Raw genomic sequence first — 22,408 nt, forward strand, 5'->3', positions numbered from 1 at the left:
GGTGCTTCTCTTAAAGCATCAGCTCCTGGAGTCATGGGATTGCTTGGGATTCTTGTCTTCTGTTGAAAATAAGGGAAAGCGTTCTGCCTTTATTGTTTCAGAAGCAATCTTGGAGCTATGACGGAGTGCAGCCTAATGGGTCAGGACCCCCAAAATCAGGCGTATCTGTTACCAGTATTTCAGTGCATGCAAAGCAACCTCATGAGTTTGGAACAATGGATTAGATGTAATGATGGAGAGACGTGGACCAGAATACAAAACTGGGTGTGGGATGGGGCTGCATGTAGAGGAAGGAGAAAGGAGAGAGGGGTGGGACTCTGGGAAGGACGTGGGTTTATTAAGAGAGAAAGCTGTGCTGTTCTTCCCAGCTGATATCACAGACACCCGGGCTTCCTCTGGCTCATTGCAAATGCAGAGTATTTGCCCTTCAGGGCTGCTTTGCAGTCTGTTTGACTTTGTCAGGCTTGCTGTCTCCATATAGGTTGCTAGCACTAACCACCATTGCAGCAGCTCCCCAAAGCAAGCCACAAGCAGCTTCCTTGTCAAAACTGTTGCATGTCCCAAAGGAAAGGAGTTTTTCATGTGTATTAATCTACAGTGTGTTTGCAAAGGAATCTCACAGCGTCTGCCCTTGAAAAGCGCGCGCGTGTTGTGTGTGTGTGAGCTCACATCTAAATCAAGTTTGTAGCTAATAGCCTGCAGGTGTTAAGAGCTGCAACATGTACTGGGGGTTGTCTGGAATTGCACTCTATAAATCAAGTATCTGCGGAAGGAGAGAAACAGACACACGCACCGGAACCCAGCGCAGTGTTACAGCTTGCAGCTCACGTGCTGTCAAGGGCCAAATTGTGCTGTCTTCTGAAAGAGTTTGGGTTTGGATACCTCCTTTCTTCCCAGCATCCATGGCATCAGACCTCAGTGTTAGGTTCAGGCCTATCCATCTCTCAGGAATTGGGAGATGGAGAGGGCTCTTGAACCAAACCCTTGGCTCCCCTCTGGATTGTAATCTCAGCATGGCAGCTCATCCACATTGCCTTTCTAATGTACGTAGGGAGGAAGGGGAGATGTGCAAAATATCTATAACATCACTCAGGCCTCTCTTCCCTCTGTTGCTGGAAGCATTTTGCACTGCCTGGGTCCAGCTGTCTGGTACATGACTTTCAGGGAAGCTGAGGGTGCACCGGGCCTGGAAGACCATCAACATTGTTCCTACAGGTTATAGCAGGGGCAGGCAAAATATGGCCCACTATGTCATTCTGTTCAAACCACCAGGTCCTCCAAAAAAGCCATTATTACTGGCTCGGAGCTGCCCCTCTGAAGCGAGAGGGAGACGAGCGCTTTCAGAGGTTGCATGCCATTGGACTGGGCGGGCTCTGTGCGTCCACCTCTGTGGGGCTCCCAGGACTCCAGCTGGGAGCCCCGTGTGAAGGCACCGAGCGCGATGGCGCATGACTGGACAGCTGGTGAGTGGGGAGGGGAGCTCCTGCCTGTAGGAGGGCAGGAGGTAGGTGGGGTGGGGTTTGTGGCTGGGTATAGGCCCCCTGCCATGGCGCACAGCTCTTGCTGGCAATGGCAGCAGCAGGCTGTGGGCTGTGCTCCTGACCTGCTGCAGGCAGAGCCCCCCGGCATCGCGCGGCTCCGGCTGAATCCTGAGAGCTGCACGTGGCAGCAGGGAGCCTGCCCAGCCTGACCCAGTGGCACGTGCCTTCAAACCAAACCAGGCTGGCTCTGTGCCAGCATGTGGGGCTCCTGGCACTGCAGGCGGGAGCTACGCACTGTCAGGCCAGACCAGCTACATGCCTCCACGTGGGGCTTCCAGCACTCCAGCGGGGAGCCACACATGGCAGCATGGAGCCTGCCTGGCCCAGTGTCACGTGACTCCCCGTGGCTCCCGGCCCATGCGCTGTCGGGCTGGGGTGGCTTTGTGCCTCCACGTGCGGCTCCCCACTGGAGTGCTGGGAGCCCCACATGGAGGCATGGAGCTACCCCAGCCCAATGGCGCCTGGCTCCTGCTTGTGGTGCTGGGAGCCCTACGTTCTGGCTCGGAACCAGTTTGCTCTGTTTCAAAGGTGTGTGCCAGCGGGCCGGGCCAGGCCAGGCCAGGCCAGATCCTGGACAGGCCGGATCTGTGCCACCACTCAGCTCCTGGGATTCAGGCAGAGCTCTGTACCACCAGGGGACTCTGCCTGCCACAGGCTCGGAGTGCCCCAAGGGCCTGCTGCTGCCACTGGTGGCAGGGGCTGTGCACCATGGGGGGAGGGCACCCACAAACCCCACACCCACCCACACATACTCCTCCAACACCCTCTCACACCCCTCCAACATTTCACAGCCCACCCAACCCCCAGCCCCACCCAATGCACAGACACACAATATAAAAGAGTAAGACTTTATTTTGAGCTATTATGCAATCACCTCTATCTACACTATGCAAACACAAATCAGGACAAAAATATGTTTTTGAAATAAAGTATGTTATAGTAGATGTTTGAGTTTTAGTCTATGATTTGGGGTTGTTTTCTGATTCCAAGGTGGCAAACCCGTCCAGTGTTGCCAAGTCTTAAATATGAAATGATCATATGGGAAGCTCAAACTACCATACTTTCTGAAGAACTATCGTATGCTGGAAAAATAAGTATGCAAATAAATCGTCGTCGTCTTTACTTTCTTTTGCTCACTGGAAGTCTCCAGGGAGTGAGTGAGAATTGGGTCATCAAAGTTGAAGCATTTCTATGTTCTGAGGCCAGCAGCCCTAAGAAAGCGCTAACGGCAAACCCGAAAGTCAGTTAAGAATCCCCAAGAGTGACTTGGGTTTTGCATATGCTGCATCAGTTAGCTGCTTCAAAAATTATTGTACATTTTGAACGCTTTTAGTATTATCTATTGCATATCATACAAGGGTTGAAATTATCGAACCGCTATGGTAATGATCATACACCTGGCGATGCTGAAACCCTCCCTCCCAAAAGAAGTACTTCCAAGGAAGGAGGAGGACCGGGGTGGGGATGGGTGGCGGACAGACGGACTGACGGACTTCCAGTGTCAAAGGTCAGGTGTCAGGGGGTGGGCAAGATGGCAATCAGGGAGTGGCACCTTATGGCCCTCAACAACTCACCAGAAGTCATTAAGCGGCCCTCCAGCCAAAATAATTGCCCACCCCTGGGTTATAGTCTGATGTGTCTAAATTATGGTCTGTATGAGATCAGTAGCACTGTTTTTATAGTTTGTGTCTGTCTGTTCTGTGGGACTTGCAGGCACCATCTTATTAAACAGTTGGATTGTCTTTAGGCCAGTACTTGTAGACAGTTCTGATCTGTGAAATGTTATTGCTGATTTCTTATAATTATGTTCCTGTTCTTTATTTCAGATGAGACTCCAATTATAGCTGTCATGGTGGCCCTATCTTCTCTGCTAGTCATAGTATTTATTATCATTGTGCTATACATGTTAAGGTAAGAAATACTTGTACACAGACATTTCCTGCTTGATAATAGAGATGTGTTTTCAGACTTGTGATAGGAGTTAATGAGCACATAGGTTTAAGCTTGGGCCTTTGCTAGCCTGGACCCTTCACTCTGTTCCCTAAGCAAAGGGGTTGGGTTGTCCGGTGCTTGGAAGGAAGACATCCTCGAACAGGGGTGGCTAACCTACCGCACGAGTGCCACAGCTGGTATGGGCAGCCTCTGTATGTGGCATGCAGCAGAAGTAGGAGGGAGCAGAAAAGGTAGCAGCAGACAGAGCAGGGAGCAGGAAGCAGACCAGTAGGTTGGGGCAAGGAAAGGGGATCAGAGCAGCATTTAGGTGTGGGGCTTACCTCATGGCACACCTGCCAAAAATGTTGCTCCCCCCCACCCCAATCCTAGACTAGGGGTGTCAAACTCATCCTGGGCTCCAGGCTACATCTGGACCCTGGGGACTCCTCCTGAGCCAAATCTGTGGGGCTGGCAACAGCAGTGGTGGGTGGCAGCACATGTCTGTGGCCAGGCAGTATGCATGTCTTGGGGTGGGTGGCAGCAGGAGTCTGGGTGGTTGATGGTGACAGGAGGTTGGAGAGCAGGTAGTGGCACAGGTCTGGGTGCAAGCTATGCCTCACAGTGTCTTGTAGCCCGGACTACCAGCAGGCAAGGCAGAACAGCTCGGTGGGCTGCATCCAGTATATTTGACACCCTGTCCTAGACAATGCAGGAGATGTGCTGGTGACTTGGTAGGTGATGCTCTTTATTATAAATCAATATGAAGCCAGTTCCTCATGTGGCGGGGCGTGCTATGCTGCTGGGGATGCACTATAATCATCATTCTCATTACTGAGATTGAGATCCTGCCTTATCCAACAGCTCACAGATGGACAGAATATCAGAGCTAAGAATATGTGAGTCTGAGAATACCTCTATTACTGTGGACGGTGGATAAACCAAGAACCTGACTGCTTGTGTCATTAAAAATCACATGGCATTGTTTTTTTTCAAAAATAACATATTAACTTAGTGGCCTGATTGAAATGCAGAAAGCTGCATTAAGCCTATTCAATCCCCTTCTACATTTACAGCTGATTGTGACACTCATTTCCATCTCAGCCTCCACAATCCTGATAGAGCCCAGTGAAACCAGTGGGATTCTCTCTGCTGACTTCAGTGGGCTTTGCCTCAGTCCTTTAACCAGCTGTGCTTTCTGTGTCAGGCAGCTGCATTTCTGTGGTGGGAGAAAGTGGCCAGTCTGGTTTGCAAAGAGCTTTGGGAATCTTCAGACTGAAAGATGATCTGCGAGGGTAGCTCATTAGCAGGACAAGGTGACACCGGTGCTGCACGTATAGAGCAGCAGACGTTCCATGGGGAGGTTTTTAAAGGATCGGAGCAATTGATTGGCCTTTTTCTGAATCACAGCCTCTGTAAGTGGCCCCCAGCCCTGAATGCAGATCTCAGCAGCCGGGAGTAAGTGTTTGCTCACTGGCAGTAAGCATTTTACATAGTCGCTGCAGTGTTTAGTAAATGAAAAAAAAATGCAATTTCCTTTGTTGGTGGAAAAGTCCATGTTATTCCTTGGTGTTGGGCCAGTCCAGCACCAGGGGGTCAGTGGGAGCTTTGCCTTTGAGCCCTGGCCACCTGGAACTTCAGACAACTTCCTAGCCCATATGAAGCGATAGCATTACCTGATTTCTTCCCCACTACTTACAGGTCAAGATTCAGCAAAACCATTAGCTTCAGGGCAGTGGGTTAAGCATGTGCTTGAAATTAAAAGCATGTGGTTAAACATATTGCTGGATGAGGGGAGATTTAACTATGTGTGTTTAAGGGCTTTGCTGCATCAGGCCATAAAACACACATCTCTGGAGTGTCCTGTCCTGGAGGTGGGGTCCATATCTCTTCTAGGGTTTTTATAGCTACCATCACCATAGTATCTAAGTGTATATGAGGCAAATGATAGTGAGTTCATGAAAACTCCAGAAAGGGGGATGCTGCATCCTTGCAGCTGTTCTCAGGATGCAGCAGCTGGCTTCCAGAAAGATCACCACCCTATGTTGGCTGACTTTGCTCTTACACTTCTAAATGGGTCCCACGAGAGTTTCCCACAGCGTTGCATTGATGCCCAAAACATCTGCTGTAAAGTACAGTGAGAGCTGGTGCACAACTAAAGGAAAGGAACAGGATGAAATGCTGAATTTGGGGTTCACTGTGTGGCCTGGAGCAGACACCTGCTTCCCTTGGGGACTATCTGCTGTTAATCAGTGGACACATGAGCTAGTTCTTTGGAGAGAGGCATAGGAGGCAGGCCCTCCTGGGGGCTTTTGTTAGCTCTGCCACTGAGTTTCTGTCCTTGACCTCCTGGTACTTGAGTTTTCCCATCTGTAAAATGGGAAACATTCTACTTCCTCCAGACCTGAGGGTCATGAATTTTGGGTCAAATGGTGCCCTAACTGAAACCCTGTGTGACTGCAATAAGAGCTCCATGGATGGAGAAAACTAATTGCTGTATGACTGAGGGGATACTGCTGTGCACAAGACCTCAAAACCACTTAGATTCCCAGCCAAAGCTTTAGAGAGGGATAAAAATCACTGTGGAGTTTAGATCAGATTTGGGGGCATTTATCCGACAAATAAATCCATTTTGGCTGATCCTTATGTTCCAGTGGTAATTTTCTGAACTCTTCTTTAGATTCAAAAAATACAAGCAAGCTGGGAGCCATTCCAACTCCTTCCGTTTGTCCAACGGCCGCACAGATGATACAGGTGAGTCTCGTCTGAGGGTGTAACCACCTGGAGGACCTGCGGTTTTGTCTCCCTGAGTGGGTGATTCACAAGACGGCTTACTGAATCAGCAAAATAGGGGAAGATGTTATCCTTTAGCTCAAGCAGGCCTGAAAATCTTACATTTAGATCTTACTATTGAAGTGGTCAGGCTTTGTTATAAAAGATTCAGAGAACCCAATCAGTTTAGCTTAACACAGAGGAAGTTAAGGGACGACTTGATCTCAGTCTGCAACAGGGAACAGAATGCCAATATGGTGCATAGTGTGCTAGACTCCCATTTTGTTTGGTCCTGTAAACACTATTGCAATTCTTATGCCAATGATAATCACTCTTTCCAGCCCTCCTTATATCCCATGGGGCAAGTTGGGGAGAAGATGAGACACCAAATCTAATTTTTCCCCACTGCTGGTTGCCTTAAAGCTCTCCTCAGAATGGTGTTTGAGAGAGGTGGTTTCTTTTCACACTCAGGATATCTTCTTCTACTCTCACTGTCAGCCACAAGATATCATCTTAGCCCTGGTCTCGAAAAGAAGTGCATGCACGATTGACTCGCATGCACTCTTTTTGTCACGGGAGCACTGATTTGCTTGTGCTTGAGCTTAATTTACATATTATGAAGAGTCCCACGGGCAAATGACTTGTAGCCTGTAAAGTGTGTGCCTCATTCTTTGTAGGATCCATGGTTTTGCGGGCAGTTGCTTGAAATCATTTCAAAGAAAAGGTTTTCGCACTCTACTAGTTCTGGAGAGCTAATGGAATGAGGGCACCATCAGAATTAGTAAATTGAAAACTGGACAACTGGAAGGGAGGAAATTAATTGGTGCTACAGTTGATCAGAAAACTATTTTATTCCATATAACATTTGGTGGAAAACTAAAATTTTCTTTGTATTTCTTTTGTGGAAATTATTTTAAAAAACTGATTTTTAAATATTCTGGTGCTGAACAAAAACAATTTTGACAACATCAGGGTTTTTTGCAAAATTTGGGTTTACATGTCTTATTGAATTGAACTGAAAAATCATTTTCCCTAAAAACATTACGATGAAAAATATCTCGCCATCTCTAATAGTTACACTGTTTAAAGCTGCTCTTTGTTTCGCTAAAATCTGATTGACTCCAGTGGAAATGAATATTTTGGAGAAAATGCATCTTTGTTAAAGATCCAACTACCCTCCATTACTTCCATTTAAGAGTAAGTGTGGGAAAAAAACTGGATGAGAACTGTAAGGTCATTCAGCAAACCCAGTGTCAGACTTGACATTACTGATATTGAAGGTAAAAGCAAGAAAAAAAAGTGCTGTTCTTGTCTTTAAAAGTCTTTTTGCTCCTTCTTTGTCCATCATTGAGACAGAGAAACACACAAGCCCAAATGTTCAAAAGCCTTTGCAGGTCCCTTTTCATAGTTTCAAGGGTTGGAAGGGCCCTGAGCAGATCATCCAGTCCGACCCCCTGCCCTGGCAGGAAAGAGTACTGGGGTCAAATGACCCCAGCAAGGTGTTCATCTAACCTTCTCTTAAAGCCCCCCAGGGTAGGGGCCAGCACCACTTCTCTTGGAAGTTGGTTCCAGCTCCTAGCCGCCCTGCCCGTGAAGTCGCGCCTCCTGATGTCTAGCCTGAATCTCCCCCCTGCCAGCTTGTGACCGTTATTCCTGGTCACTCCTGGCAGTGCTCGGGGGAACAGGGACTCCCCCAGTGCATGCTGATCCCCCCTGACTAGTTTGTGACAGGCCACTAGATCCCCCTCAGCCCTCTCTTGTGGAGGCTGAACAGGTTCAGGTCCTGTAGCCTCTCCTCACAGGGCCTGCCCTGCTGCCCCCTGACCATGCGAGTGGCCTCCTCTGGACCCTCTCCATGCTGTCCACATCCCTCCTGCAGTGCGGTGCCCAGACCTGGACGCAGTCCTCCAGCTGAGGCCTGACCAGTGCCGCATAGGGGGGAGGATCACCTCCCTGGTCCTGCTCGAGATGCATCTGTGGATGCACGACAAGGTGCGGGTGGCCTTCCTGACCGCGTCCCCACACTGCCGGCCCATGTTCATCTTGGAGTCAATGATGACTCCAAGATCCTTTTCTGCCTCTGCCCTGATGAGAAGGGAGTTCCCCAGCCTGTAGGGATGGTGCCGGTTGTTCCTCCCCAGGTGCATCACTTTGCACTTGTCGGTGTTGAATCCCATCCTATTCTCATCTGCCCACCCCTGTAACCTGTCTAGGTCCGATTGTAGCCTGTTGCTCCCTTCTAGCGTGCCCACATCCCCCCATGTCTTAGTGTCATCAGCAAATTTGAACAGGTGCTTTTTACCCCCTCGTCCAAGTCACCGATGAAGATGTTGAACAGTGCGGGCCCGAGGACCGAGCCCTGGGGAACCCCACTGCCCACATCCCTCCAGGCTGAAAATGACCCATCCACCACCGCTCTCGTGGTGCGGCCCTCCGGCCAGTTGGCGACACATCTGACTGTGTGGGTGTTGACACCACAGCCCCCAGTTTCTTAATGGGAATGGGGTGAGAGACAGTGTCGAAGGCCTCCCAAAAGTCCAGGAAGACGATGTCCATTGCTACCCCTGCGTCTAATGATTTAGTGATCTGATCATAGAAGGCCACCAAGTTGGTCTGGCAGGACCTGCCACTGATGAACCCGTGTTGGTTGCCCCTAAGCATGAAATCCCCTGCTGGCCCCTCGTGGATGTGTGCCAGAATAATTTTCTCGAACAGCTTGCCTAGGATTGAGGTAAGACTAACTGGCCTATAGTTTCCCGGGTCCTCCTTCTTCCCCTTTTTGAAGATGGGAACCACGTTGGCCCTCTTCCAGTCCTCCAGCACCACGCCAGAGCACCACGAGTGCTCGTACAGCCGTGCCAGGGGTCCTGCAATGACCTCGGCCAATTCCTTTATTACTCTAGGGTGGAGATTGTCTGGACCGGCTGACTTGAATATGTCCCGTCCCTCCAGAAGCTCCCTAACTAGTTCCTCACTAACCCGTGGCCCAGGTGTGCCTCCCCTGGGGCCTGAGGGGGGCCCAGCGGGGGGGGGGGTGACTGTTCCGGTCCCTGCTTAGGAAGATGGAGGCAAAGAAATCATTCAGCATGTTGACTTTGTCATCTGGTGTGATGACCAAATTTCCTAACGTGTCCTGCAGGGGCCCCACATTACCCGGAACCTTCTTTTTACCCCCTGTGTATTTAAAGAAGGACTTCTTGTTGTCCTTAATCTGGGAAGCTAGTCCCAGTTCCATCTCTGCCTTGGCCTCCCTGACCCCCCCCTGCATCCCCTAGCAATTGCAGTGTAGTCATCCCTGGTGATGTCCCCTCCTTTCCATTGGGTGTGCGCTTCTCTTTTAGCTAGGAGACATTCCTGGATGCTTTTGGTGAGCCATGGAGGCTTGTGTGCCCTCCTGCTCCCTTTGATCCTCATTGGGATTACCTCCCTTTGGGCTTGGAGGATCATCTCCTTAAGGAGCGACCACTCTCCTTGGACACCCGGCTCCCCTCCCCTCTGGGACCTCAGTGCTTCCCCGACTATTTTCCTTAGCTCATTGAAGTCCACCCTCCTGAAATCTAGGGCTGCTGCTGCTTGACTTAAGGAGCATACCTGTGAACCAAGATGCCTGGATTTTCTTCTGGCCCTGTGGATGATTTGATTTGTGACTTCGGGCCAAAATTTACCTGGTGGGAACCTGAAGTTAGCCACCTAATCCTATATTTAGGCACATTAGAGCTGACATGAGTGTGCTTCACTTCTGTATTCTATGTAAGATTTCATACAGAGCCCATCTCTGCCATACCTTAGCAACTTTTAGTAGTGCAATAAGCATGAAAATCAGCCTTTTAGTATCTAAGACCTTCTTTGTGTCAGTGTTAAACTGGTGTAAACTAAGCTATGAATGCAGACTAGCACAACTGTGCTGATTCAATCCCCATGTGTGCCCCTGTATAGTTGCACAAGAGGCTCCTTTTGGAAAAGTCAGTCTGATACTGGAATAAGAAAATCTGCACAGGAAAAGGGTGTGTGTGTGTGTGTAAAATCAGCATAGCTACATGGATAAGGGCAAAGTATGAATTTAAGTGACTTATGACATCCTAAATTGAAAATGTAGCTCTGCCCCCAGCATCATCGTTCTGTAAAAGGAAGAGAATGATACCCAAAGATCACTCCCCCTGGGATACTGAGAGACTTCATTAATGTCTGCAAAGCACTCAGAGATCCTTGCACAGCAGACCACATAGAAAGAGCAAACTAAATCAGTGCTACCTCAGAGAGGCAAGATTGTCAAAAATAAACCGGTGGTCTTATAAGAACCTGTTTGCCAGCTTTGTGAGTGGAGAAGTAAACAGTGTTGTGCATGTGTGATCTTGCAGAGCCTCAGAGCATGCCACTGCTGGCCCGGTCTCCCAGCACCAACAGGAAATACCCACCGCTGCCTGTCGATAAATTGGAAGAGGAGATTAACCGGCGAATGGCAGACGACAATAAGCTCTTCCGGGAGGAATTCAATGTGAGTGCTTACTAATCCTCTCTTGTCCAAATGTGGCTCAGTCCTGCCAGAGAGACTGATCAGGCTGAACAGTAAAAGGGGTGTTTTGTTCATTATGTCAATGTGTTCATTCTAGCAAATCTAGCCAAGTGAGACCAGGCCACCATTCACCTTTCACACTAACGTTCCTCTGTAGTGTTGTGAAACAGACAGTGTTTCATGTGGTTACAATATTGTAATCACAGTTTGAGGCCACTGAGGAGCTTCCTGGTCAGGCAGTAACAGGGATAGACCTTGTATCCTTCTGTGTCCACAGCTCCAGCTGCTACCACTTGAGACAGCTGTTAGCTGTACAGGGCTTATGACACACAGCAGAGCATAGATGTATTATATAGTACCTTGCACTACTGATTCACCCCAGCATTTTCTATACTAATCAAAGACCAAAGCCACCTATGGACATTCATTTTCTCCTGGGAGAGGCAGTGTTCTCCCAGTAGAAACCACAAGCGTACAGAAGTTCAGGGTTTTTCTCCCAGAGCAAAAATGGCCACTGTGGGAGACAAATAACCTGGGAACAGCCTGGGGGTGTGAATGTCTGTACACGGTCCCATTGAGGAGGATGGCACACTTGGGGCTGGGGATCACAGGTCAGGTTTTGGGGTGAAAGTGCCTTTGAGTGACTGGGTACCCTGCCTGTGAGTCTGTCTACCCAGCAGCTACTTTCCATCAGCAGGTTTCATAGTTTTATAGTAGCTAGGGTCAGGAGAGACCTGAACAGATCATCTAGCTTGACCCCCTGCCACAGGCAGGAATGAATGCTGGGTTCACAAGACCCCAGACAGGTGATCATCCAACCTCCTCTTGAATTTGCCCAAGGTAGGGGCGAGGACCACTTCCCTGGGAAGTTGGTTCCAGATTTTGGCCACCCTAACTGTAAAATACTGCCTTCTGATCTCTAACCTAAACCTGTTCTCCATTAGCTTATTACCATTGGTCTTTGTCACCCCAGGTGGTGCTGGGGAGAAAAGGGCTCTACCTGTTTGCTGTTGATCTCCCCTGATGAGTTTGTAGGCAGCCACCAGGTCCCCCCTCAGCCTCCTCCTGCTGAAGCTGAACAGGTTCAGGTCCCTCGGTCTCGCCTTGTAGGGCCTGTCCTGCTGCCCTCTTAACAAGCGGGTGGCCCTCCTCTGAACCCTCTCCAGGCTGGCCCCATCCCTTTTGAAGTGCAGCGCCCAGTACTGGATGCAGTACTCCAACTGCAGTCTGACCAAAGTCGCATAGAGGGCGAGGATCACCTCTCTGGACTGGCTTGAGATGCACCTTTGGATGCATGACAAGGTATGGCTGGCCTTGCTGGCTGCGGTCTGGCATTGGGGGCTCATGTTTATCTTGGAGTCAGTGACTCTAAGATCCCTTTCCGCCTCTGTGCTTTCAAGAGGGGAGCTCCCCAGCCTGTATGTATGCTGTGGATTCCTTCTCCCAAGGTGCAGCACTCTGCACTTGTCTATGTTGAACCCCATCCTATTTTCATCTGCCCACTTTTGTAGTCTGTCTAAGTCTATTTGCAGGCTCCCTCTCCCTTCAGGTTTGTCCACCTCGCCCCACATCTTAGTGTTATCAGCAAACATGGCCAGCGTGCTTTCCACCCCCTTATCCAAGTCGCTGATGAAGATGTTAAACAGCGTGGGCCTGAGGAGAATTGCTTGAGCCAGGGAGGGCCCAAGCCTTAGGCCAGGTGAGGGAAGGATGGAGAATTTTGGTCCAGCTTGACCTGGAGTACAGAGGGGCCCACACGACAGACATGCAGTACACAACTGTTGGAAAGAGCCTTAAGCTTTCTGTGTCTCCTTAACCAAACACTTCCCTTCTCCCTACTGTTGTGAAACCACTTCACTGAGAGGGAGGGTAGCAGCAGTTGCTGCATCAGCGCTGCTGCATGTTGGTGCTCTTTTGGGATGAAAGAGGGGTTGCAGTGAGAATTTCTGTCTCCAGATCACAAACCTTTGTCCCCAGAACTAGGAGGATGATTTATTTAGCTCCCTGAAGAAACAGGCTCCTCTCTTATGTGAACCAGCCACTAAAAGAGCCCTAACTGGGCATTGTGAAGTCTCCAAGGCTGGGAACCCTGCCCCACTCCATTCCCTTCAGGCATAAATACCTGCCCCTTCCCCCCATTGTGTTCAAGTCTCTTCTTGTTGGCTGTTCGGTGGCTTGCATGGGACAGTTGATGGGCCTCCATCCAGGCACTCTGGAGAGCAGTCTGCGTTACAGCAGCACATTTAGCTCTAGTTATCCCTGGAAGGGCCAATATGGTACGTGCAGCAGAGAATGGATCCCCTGTAACCTGGGATGGGGGTCTCCTCAGGCCAGAGGTAGGGCTACTTGGTGGGGAAATAAGGGTAGCTTTGCTCCACTACTGCTTAGGTTCTGTGGAGAGAGGACTTTGTTCCCCAGGACCTGGTACCACTGGTACTTGTTACTGATCACTCAGTTCTGATGATTTCACTTTTAATTAGTCTAAAAGGTGCAACTCTATCCTACTTTCATTTTTTTTTTTAATGAAAGAAGCTCCTCGCAGATTCTGATGCTCAGAGCTGACTCCCTGCCCTCCTATAATGTTCCAGGCAGCCAGCAGAAGCTGGGAGGACCAGCCAGCTCCTTTCCTAATTCAGTCTGCTGCGTAACTGGTGGCACTTGGTATTTTCTCATTCAGAAGCAATATGAAGAATAGAGCTGCCAGCCTTGCCTCTCTGTGCTGCTGAGGGCTCGGGGCTTGTGCTGGAGGAAACTTTGCTGCCACCATGTGCTCCTGGATAACATGGCACCCTGCTTCCCAGGGAGGAGGGCCCAGCTTGGCTCAACTGCTCTTTGAGGGGAAGGCCACGGGGTACACGGGCTTGTTATTCCCATCCTGAAGTGGAGTGGTCTGTGCTCAGAGGTGACTTCCAGATAAGAATAGAGCTGGGTGAGCCATGCTACCTTTAGGACAAAAGCAGGTCTCCTGCAGAGCAGGTCCCAAAGAGAACAGGGCATCATAGACCTGTAAAACTCATCGCCAAGGGCTGATTTGGGTCTTCTGGTATGAGATGGATGAGGACAGTGAGTATCGACTATAGTGGGAGCTTGTATTTCACACTCGAGGTAAAGGTCTCCTGCTGGACCCAGGCAGGGGCTCAGCAGAGCAGAGTGGTTCCCAGGCTGCCTCCCCTTGTCCCTTCACTGTTGTATGTGTACAGTGTGCAGTTCATTGTCTCTTTAGACTTGAACATAGTCTGTTCTGCCTGGCCTTCCTGGTATAACCTAATTAGAGTAAGGGTCGGGGGTCCAGACTCCTATTCTCTTCCCAGTTCTTCCAGCTGTCCCATCAGGTAAGTCCTAGGACCCTGTTCTTTCCCAGTACAGAAGATGCTACCCCTGGAGGTTCTGGGGATTACTTAAGTTAATGCCTGTAAAGTGTCTGGAGATCTTTAGCTACAAAGCATGTGAAGTACAGTAGAGCTGCCAGCTGTATGAAGAGCCAGTTGCTTTGTACTTACTTACCATCTCTTTTTTCCTGCCCTTTCAGGCTCTGCCAGCATGTCCCATCCAGGCCACATGTGAAGCTGCTTCCAAGGAGGAAAACAAAGAGAAGAACAGATACGTGAACATTTTGCCCTGTAGGTATTTGTTCTAACCATTGCTTCAGTGAGGCTCATATTCAGTGGCACCACCCACTGCTGCTGGGCTGCGCTTCCACTCTGTGTGGCTGGTATGGCCAAAGCAAGGTGTGCAAAAGGCCCAGGGAGTGGCAGCTGCTAGGGAACAGGAAGCCATGTACAAGGGGTTGAGTTAAAACAACAGGAGAGGTCAGGTGATTTCCCTCCTCTAGCAAGTCGCTGCATCTCCTCTTAACCCAGCTGATGTATAGAAAGAGTCTTCTGCTGCTTCAGGTCAAAGGGAAGGACTCAGGCTGGCTTCTACTGGATAGATGTTCACATCACTGCTGTTGCCCCTTGTGGAGAGGGTAGAGGAGACCCTGGAAAATGAACCCCCTTTTCGCTTTGAGGCCTTTAAAGCGTGGAGATGAGGAATCAGGTGGCAAGGGCCAGAAACCTCATTTACCTGCATGTACCTGGAGGTCCCCAGTGAACTTGCATGGTTAGGGGGTTAGAGAGCAAAGATAGCTGGATGGAGAAGCTATTCAAGGTCATGCCCTCTGCAGGAAGAACCCTCTTCTGCATGGAGCTCATTGTCTGTTTAAATTTGGACACAGTCTCTTCTATGCATGCCCAAACCTCGAGGACCTCGACATAGGGCTGCCCAGTTTTAATGCCCAGTTTTCCTTCTTCTCCAGATGATCATTCCAGGGTTCACCTGACTCCCGTGGAAGGGGTCCCGGATTCCGATTACATTAACGCCTCCTTCATTAATGTGAGTTTCTGTCTGGACTTTGTTACTAATTGTTTCTGGGGCAAACCCCAGTCTGCTGGGCATGGTTCTGCAGTGGCCGGTTTCACTAGACACTTACCACTGTGCATGTAGCTTACCCAGAATGTGACTGTAGTTGGAAAAAGGGACTGTGAAGAGCTGGCCCTTTGGGGCTGTCCAGCTTTCTGAGTATATGATTCACATCTGCTTAGTTCACTGGCCAAGCATTGTGCTGTTCTTCAGTCCTGCAGGGTTGGCCTAGCAGTGGGAGCTAGGTGTGATCTGCTCTGCCCTGGTGTTAAAGGGAATACAGTCTGGTGATTAGAGTATGGAGCACAGAGCCAGCACTACGGTAGTCTCTTTCTGGCTGTGCCACTGATCTAGTTTGTGACTTTAGTCATGACTCTATTTTACAGATGAGAAAACATAGGCCCAAAAAGATAACATCTAACCTACAGGATGCTGATAAGTGTAGCTGCCACATTCCCCTGTGTTGGGGAGATAGCGTTATGAGATTACTTTGGGATGAATGGGACTTTGGTCACAAAAAGGGAAATAAACTGTTGGACCAAGTTGTCACGGGAAATGATGGATTCTCTAGTTCTTTGATGGATGCATCTCTGGTAGATATGCTTAGCTCAGATGCATGTCACTGACTTTGTGCAGAGATGACTGGGTGTAATTCCCTGTCCTGAGTTGTGCAAGAGGTCAGCTAGATGATTGAACCCATTTCTTCATGTGAAACAGTAACAAAGAACTCCTATTGTAGCCAGCAGGAGCTGCACATCCAGTGGGCTTGCAGGATATTGGGACTGAATCAAACACAGCTGACCAATTAAATTCTGGGCCTGCTCTGCTCCTAGTAGAGTAGATGGGAGTTCTGCTATTGACTGGAGTGGGATAAAGACTGTGCCTTCACTAAGGAAATATTGATTTCCGAGATGGACAGAACACTGGGCTCAGAGCCCTGGTTCCAGACAAAATCTTTTCAATGGAAAGTCATTCAGCAAGCCATTAAGACGGTTCTGTCTGCCAGTTGCTCCCAAAGATCAGTAGCATGGGTGAATGCTGATAGAAGGAGAATTGTCATTCTTGGGATTAGGGTACCTGGAGCTCAAGTTCTCGGCTTAATACGTGGTGGTGCCGTAGACGTCCTGGCAAGTTGTTCTGGCTCTGTATCTCATCTGTGTATTGGAAACTTGTCATTCTTCCCTTTATCATGTCTAGTACAAATCTTGTGGCAGCAAGTGTTTCTTTCAGTGTCTGTGTACAGCACCTAGCACAATCAGTTAATAATGATAAATGGCTCCAGTGGCAGAGCAGTGTGCAGAATACATATTTTGGCGAAGTGTCAGTTCATACAATGTGCAGGAGTGAGGGATCAGTGCTCAGGATCTGAGACCCCTTTTACTTTCCCCAAACATATATTGTCATCAGCAGCTCCCCTTTTGAACATTGCAGTCCAGAGGGCGTCTGTAGGCCTGCAGAGGTAGTGCTCAGACTTCAGTGCTTGAGCTCAGCTGCAGGGTGTTCAGATGCTAGCATGGCTGCCTTTGGGGACAGCGTCTCTATTCTAGGCCCTTTTCCAGGCCAATTAGACAGTTCCCCCAGCTCACTACACAGGTTGGGCTTCCTCTGGAGCAGATCTGCCCTATGCTCAGCCACCCTGTAGTGCAGGTCACCTAAGAGAGCCTGCAGAGTTCAGGATCTATGAGGAGGGGAGGAGAGCGGGCAAGACAGCAGCAGGTGGAGAAAGTAGCAGCTCAGTTCAGTAGCTGTGTGCCAGCACCTGTTTGACTTTCCAAAAGCAATGCAAAGGACTCTTAACCACAGATCTCAAGATTTGAATGTCTGTCAGCATCTCCAACAGCGTCTCCATGGCAAGCTCTCTGCCCTGTCCACAAATGACGGCAACATTGAGGAACTCTGGAAGAGTTTTAAAACCACTATTCGTATGGCCTGTGCTAAATAACACTCATTGACACCAAAACTGTTTCGGTGAGAGTGAAGCTGAGATCCAAGCCCTCCTTAACTGGAAGAGAAGTCATTTTGCTTGGCAAGATGACACCTCATCTCAACCAGAGGAGATGTATCAACTCCTCAAAGTCAAAGCTCAAAGGAAGACCTGGAAAAATCAAAAATCAGGATGGCAAGATAAAGCCAAAGAGATCCAGCTCTATGCTGACAAACGTGATATGTATAGCTTTGGGGGGCAACAAAGGCTATCTGCAGCCCAGCTTCCCATGGTCTTACTTTCCTGTGATCATAGTTTCATAGTTGTTCGGGGCTGGAAGGGACCTTACAGATCATCAGGTCCAGCGCCTCTGCATGCGGGCAGGAAAGACTGCTGGGATCAAATGATCCCAGCAAGACGGGTATCAAGGAGTTTTTTGAAGAGCGCCAGGGTGGATGACTACCATTTCTGGGGGAAGCCTGTTCCAAACCCTTGGTACTCAGCTTGTAAAGATGTTTTTCCATATGTCTAGCCTGAAGCGATCTTCAGTCAACTTGTGCCCATTATTTTTTGTCTTCCCCTGGGCCTTGGTGAATAGATGCTCCCCCAAATCCTGATGTATGCTTGTGGTATACTTGTAGAATGCATACATTCCTCAAAGACAATGAATCTGTCAAAGATAGATGGAGAGCTCTTTGAGGCATTACACATTTATTCATTGAATTTGGAACAATGAAGAAATCCTTGGGGACATGAGGAACACCAACATCATGACTGTTTTCAAGAAAGGAGATAAGTCTGCGTGTGGGAACTATTGAGGTATCACCCTCCTTTCCACAGCAGGGAAAACCCTTGCCTGCATCCTCCTGATCTGTTCTACCTCTTGCTGAAGAAGTCCTGCTGGAATCTCAGACCAGGTGATCTGTGGTTTCAGACCACCCTTTGGAGCGGTTGACAGGATCTTTGTTGCCCAACAAGTCCAAGAGAAGTATCGGGAACAACATCAGGACCTGTCTATGGCCTTCATTGACATCACTAAGGCCTTTGATTCCATTGATCCTGAAGCCTTGTGCAAAGTACTAGCCAGATTTGGATGTCCTGAAAAGTACATCGTGGTTCTGAGGCTTCTCTGTGACCAAATGCCTGTGGCCATTCTGTGTAGCAGATTGGGGACAGATCCATTTGTCATCTGAGCTGGGGTCAAGCAAGGATGTGTCATCTCCACAACTCTGTTCCCCATTTTTTCACAGTCATTTTAGTTCTCATTAAGGACTGCCTTCCTTCTGGAATTGATATAGAGTACCAGACAGGTGGAGGGGTCTTCAATCTGGGACATTTTTGGTCAAAGAACTTGACCTTCAATACACAGATGACTGCGCCATCCTTGCGCACAATGTAGAAAATCTCCAAACCGTGCTGGATCTTGTTGGAGAAGCCTACCAAACTTTGGTCTTTTCCCTCAACATCGAGAAGAGCTTTGTGAGCCTGCCCCAGGCCATGAATGTGACCCCCAAATTACCATCATGGAAAAGACCCTGGAGGTAGTAAGGACTTCTCCTACCTCAGTAGCCACCTGTCTCAGAAAGTGAAGATTAAGGTGATCCAGTGCAGGATCTGGGGCACAATTGCCTTCTTGGAGAAATTGCTTTGGCATGTTTTTATTCATCGCACTCTCCAGAAAGACACCAAGGTCTACAATGCATCCATCATCTCCACTCTTTTCTATGGAAGTGAAACATGGTTGATCTCCCATTGTCATCTCAAGAGCCAGGAGAGGTATCACCAGTGTTATCTCTGGAAAATCCTCAACATCAAATGGGAAGATCGCTACGCAAACTCCGGCATTCTTGCTGAAGCCAGTGTTACCAGCATTGAGTCATGCACCAACTTCACTGGACTGGATGCTATGTGTGGATACCCTAGTCTTGTCTCCCGAAAAAAGTGCTTTCCTCCTGGCTTAGTAACAGCCTGAGATCTCATGGGCAGAGGAAATACTGCAAGGACCCACTGAAGGTGCACCTCAAGAGAACGGATACCAATATCAAGAGCTGGGAGGGAACTGGCTGTTGACCAACTCCAGTGGTGCTGCAACTTCGATCAAGCAGCAGCCCGTTTCAGGGTAAAGTGTCTTGCCCTCAAAGCAGAGAAAAGAATGGAGGAAGGAAAAGGAGAGAAATTCTAGCCTACAGCTACTCTCCCCTGCGGGAAGATCTGCAACTTCTGCAGATGGGTCTGTGGCTCAAGGAATGGACTCTTAAGTCACCTCAAGAGCCGTCAGTGAGCTGTGGGAGAGATCATCCTTGAATTGAGAGATTACTAATAATGACTACAACTTAGGTCAGAGAGGCTCTCCCCTCTTATGTTCCTAGTGCGTTTGCCTGGGCATGGAGCAAGGTTTATAAAGAGACCCTCTATTCTCTGTCTGCTGGAAATGCAGCCAGCAACATGTAGTAACACGGCACTTCCTCCTGCTAAGTCCAGGTACTCAGAAAGGCTATCAGAGGTCGCTGTCTGTGGGGCTGCAGCATACAGAGTGTCATCTGCTGGGGGATATTGGGTCACTTTTTTTACATAATTTGTCAAGCTGCATGGACCCTGGGTGTTTTGCAGAGGATTAACAGGGACTAGAGTTGGAAGAGAGAGTTTGGGAGGTGCTGTGGGATCCTTCAAGATGAAAGTTGCTGCATTTTAAATATGGATCTCTGCACGTGGCCAGAAATTACAGCCTTCTATCAGCTGCAACACAATGGCATCTTTTTCACAGCTCGCAGCAATGACAGGTGGAGAAACAACTGAAGGGCACCAGGGCCATTCAGTGCCATATGGCTGAGACTTGCCTCAGCTCTGGGAGCTGAGACTACAGCATGGCACTAATGCACTTCCTTGTGTGGGTATGGCCAGCTTGCAGGGGCCAGACTGTGTGACCTCCAAAAGCAGTGTGAGGGAAGTCGGGGGCCTGCTGAATACATGATGCTGTGCTGCTGAGAGAGGAGGCTGCAGTGCAGATGGCTTGCCTTGGAGGCATGCTGCTCTTTCAATCAGTGACTTATTTTCTCCTCTCTCTTTTTTTCCAGGGGTACCAAGAAAAAAACAAGTTCATAGCTGCACAAGGTACAACCAATCAACTACTCTAGTCATTGTGTCCAGAGAACATTAGGCTGGGGGGTCCTTTCCTCATCTGTGGGACTGTGAAATGTGACTTGCAGCTCATCTGCCCTGGGCCTGTCCTCTGGGTCACCAGAGAGGGAACGTAAGGGACAGATTATAGGGCTTTCCAAGTGCCCTGTGCTGGGTGTAGCAGAGAGGCAGAACTCCAGGTACCTGCCTCTGAAATATTAGGTCATGGCGAGGCGCTCCAGGGAGTCCCTGCCTCGTCTCAATGGATGCTCCACTTGCACCCCAAAGCACAAAGATCATCCATCCTTACAACTGGCCCCCAGTCCTGGCAGGGCTGTTGAGAGTCATAGAGCCCTGTTCTCCTTCCTGCAAACATTGCAAGCAGTGTATCGGAATAAAACCTCATCATAAAAGCTGGGAAGCCTGCTGACACGGAGGCAGCTTCAGGGCAGCCGGGCCTGATGGAGCACAGTCAGACAGTGTGGTGGTGTGCCAGCAGACAGGATCTTAGCTACAGCCTTCACTGTGGAGAGGTTTCCCATGATGACAAGAGACAGGACTGCTGCATAATAATAGAGAGACCAAGTACCTTGAGTACTGCCAAACCTAGTCTGAAGCAGGACTTCTGTACCTGCTATGCCCCCTTGAGACTGGGGGCATAGCATTGCATTGTGTATGGCATTAACAGTTGTGTAGCATGACCATCTCATTGGTGTTGGCATGGAGTGACCCACTGCTGCCGCCACCATCTCTCTGCAACCCAGTGATCCTCAGCTGCTCTAACAAGCCTGTGGGCCACTGGCAGCTGATGTAACTTGGAGCAGCTTTCCAGTGTTAACATCCTTGAGGACAGAACCGATCGTGCAACCAGCCCAGGTGGCTGAAGTGCAGTTCCTCAGCCCACCCTCACCAGGGCGGCTGGGGCTGGATGCGTAGGTGCAGCCCAGCCACTGGGCTGGGGGCAGAAAATAATTAACCCCAACAAGCAGCACATTGAAGGAGGACCAACACTGGGTCTGTTGTGCTGCCCTGATCTCCCTGTGTGAATTTGGGCAAGTCATTTCTTTACTCTGTACCTCACTTTCCTCCTTCACACCCAGCTTGGATTTTGACTACTTTTATCACATGACATAAAATCTGCTTTTAAAAACCCAGATATGTTATGTGCTTGTTCATTCCTTGTGATGGCCGAAGTCAAATGTACCCAGGCGAGCCAAAGGGAGCCTGCTATTGCCATCTGCTGGCAACAAGCAAAAAATCTTTGATGGAGCTTCATCCACAGATTGCATTGTGCTAAGTATGGTCTTGGAAAAGATTATGGATTCTTATCCCATTTACATGGCCTAGCTTTTATAGCTCTGTGCTCTCCGTGGGTTAATTGCCTTGTTTATACCTGTTGACCTATTCAGCCCACATTCCCCTGTCCCCACCCTTTCTTTGTATTTAAATTCCCCCTGCTTTCTGCCAGTCCAGTTGCAGCTGCTGAAGTTAATGCCTCTCCAAACTAGTTAGTCTCTAAGGGCGTTTATACACATACATTTTTGTGCTGTGACGTACTGGAGGTCAGGCATGATTAGTCAAGTCTGTTCTGCACGTGAGCTGGCGCACACTGCTGCATCACATGCAGTTGTAAAAATGGTGAAATGCATGTAGAAAATGGCAGTGGCGTGCTTTTGAACTAAAACAACTTGGATGTGTTTTAGTTCAAAAGCGCACTGCCGACATTTTCTCAGCGCTGACGCACATTTTGCCATTTATACAGATGTATGCATCGCAATGCCGGGTGCTTTTAAAAACTCCTGGTGCTGCAGCACAAGCACATGCACAAATGCCCTAAGGTGCTAGCGTGCTCTGCCTTCTGCCTGCCTTGTATGGAGTTGCTAACAGTGGGCTGCGCCTCTGCCTTGAGTGCTTTTTAATCACCTGCTCTTTTCTGTTTTAGGACCAAAAGAAGAAACCGTGAATGATTTCTGGAGAATGATTTGGGAGCAAAACACAGCAACAATCGTCATGGTGACAAACCTGAAAGAGAGAAAGGAAGTGAGTGTCAGAGTGGGGCTCACACGGTGAAGAAACTACTATTTCACGTGGGTGAAGCCAGGCCCCTAGCAGGCTCGCCTGTGCAATAGATCCCAGAGTGCCTGAGATGCCTGCATCTAAACACATGAGCTTATATGAGACCCACCTGAAGAGGGACAAAGTCAAGTGGGT

General features: G+C 49.1%; 1 protein-coding gene across 4 annotated transcripts in view; it reads left to right on the top strand.

The window, feature by feature from the left end:
• Positions 1-22,408, top strand: part of PTPRA (protein tyrosine phosphatase receptor type A) — a 191,860-nt gene that overhangs the window by 152,870 nt on the left and 16,582 nt on the right. For all 4 annotated transcript variants that reach the window (XM_090035056.1, XM_090035055.1, XM_090035057.1 and 1 more), the window contains 7 exons: positions 3,368-3,452; positions 6,151-6,224; positions 10,601-10,737; positions 14,285-14,375; positions 15,053-15,129; positions 20,155-20,191; positions 22,140-22,237. In XM_090035056.1, coding sequence (XP_089891182.1) covers positions 3,368-3,452; positions 6,151-6,224; positions 10,601-10,737; positions 14,285-14,375; positions 15,053-15,129; positions 20,155-20,191; positions 22,140-22,237 — 599 coding nt within the window. The remainder of the gene's footprint in view (positions 1-3,367; positions 3,453-6,150; positions 6,225-10,600; positions 10,738-14,284; positions 14,376-15,052; positions 15,130-20,154; positions 20,192-22,139; positions 22,238-22,408) is intronic.

This window comes from Crocodylus siamensis, chromosome 2, assembly GCF_052110815.1.
Source record: "Crocodylus siamensis isolate JL-2025a chromosome 2, ASM5211081v1, whole genome shotgun sequence".
Taxonomy (NCBI): Eukaryota; Metazoa; Chordata; order Crocodylia; family Crocodylidae; genus Crocodylus; species Crocodylus siamensis.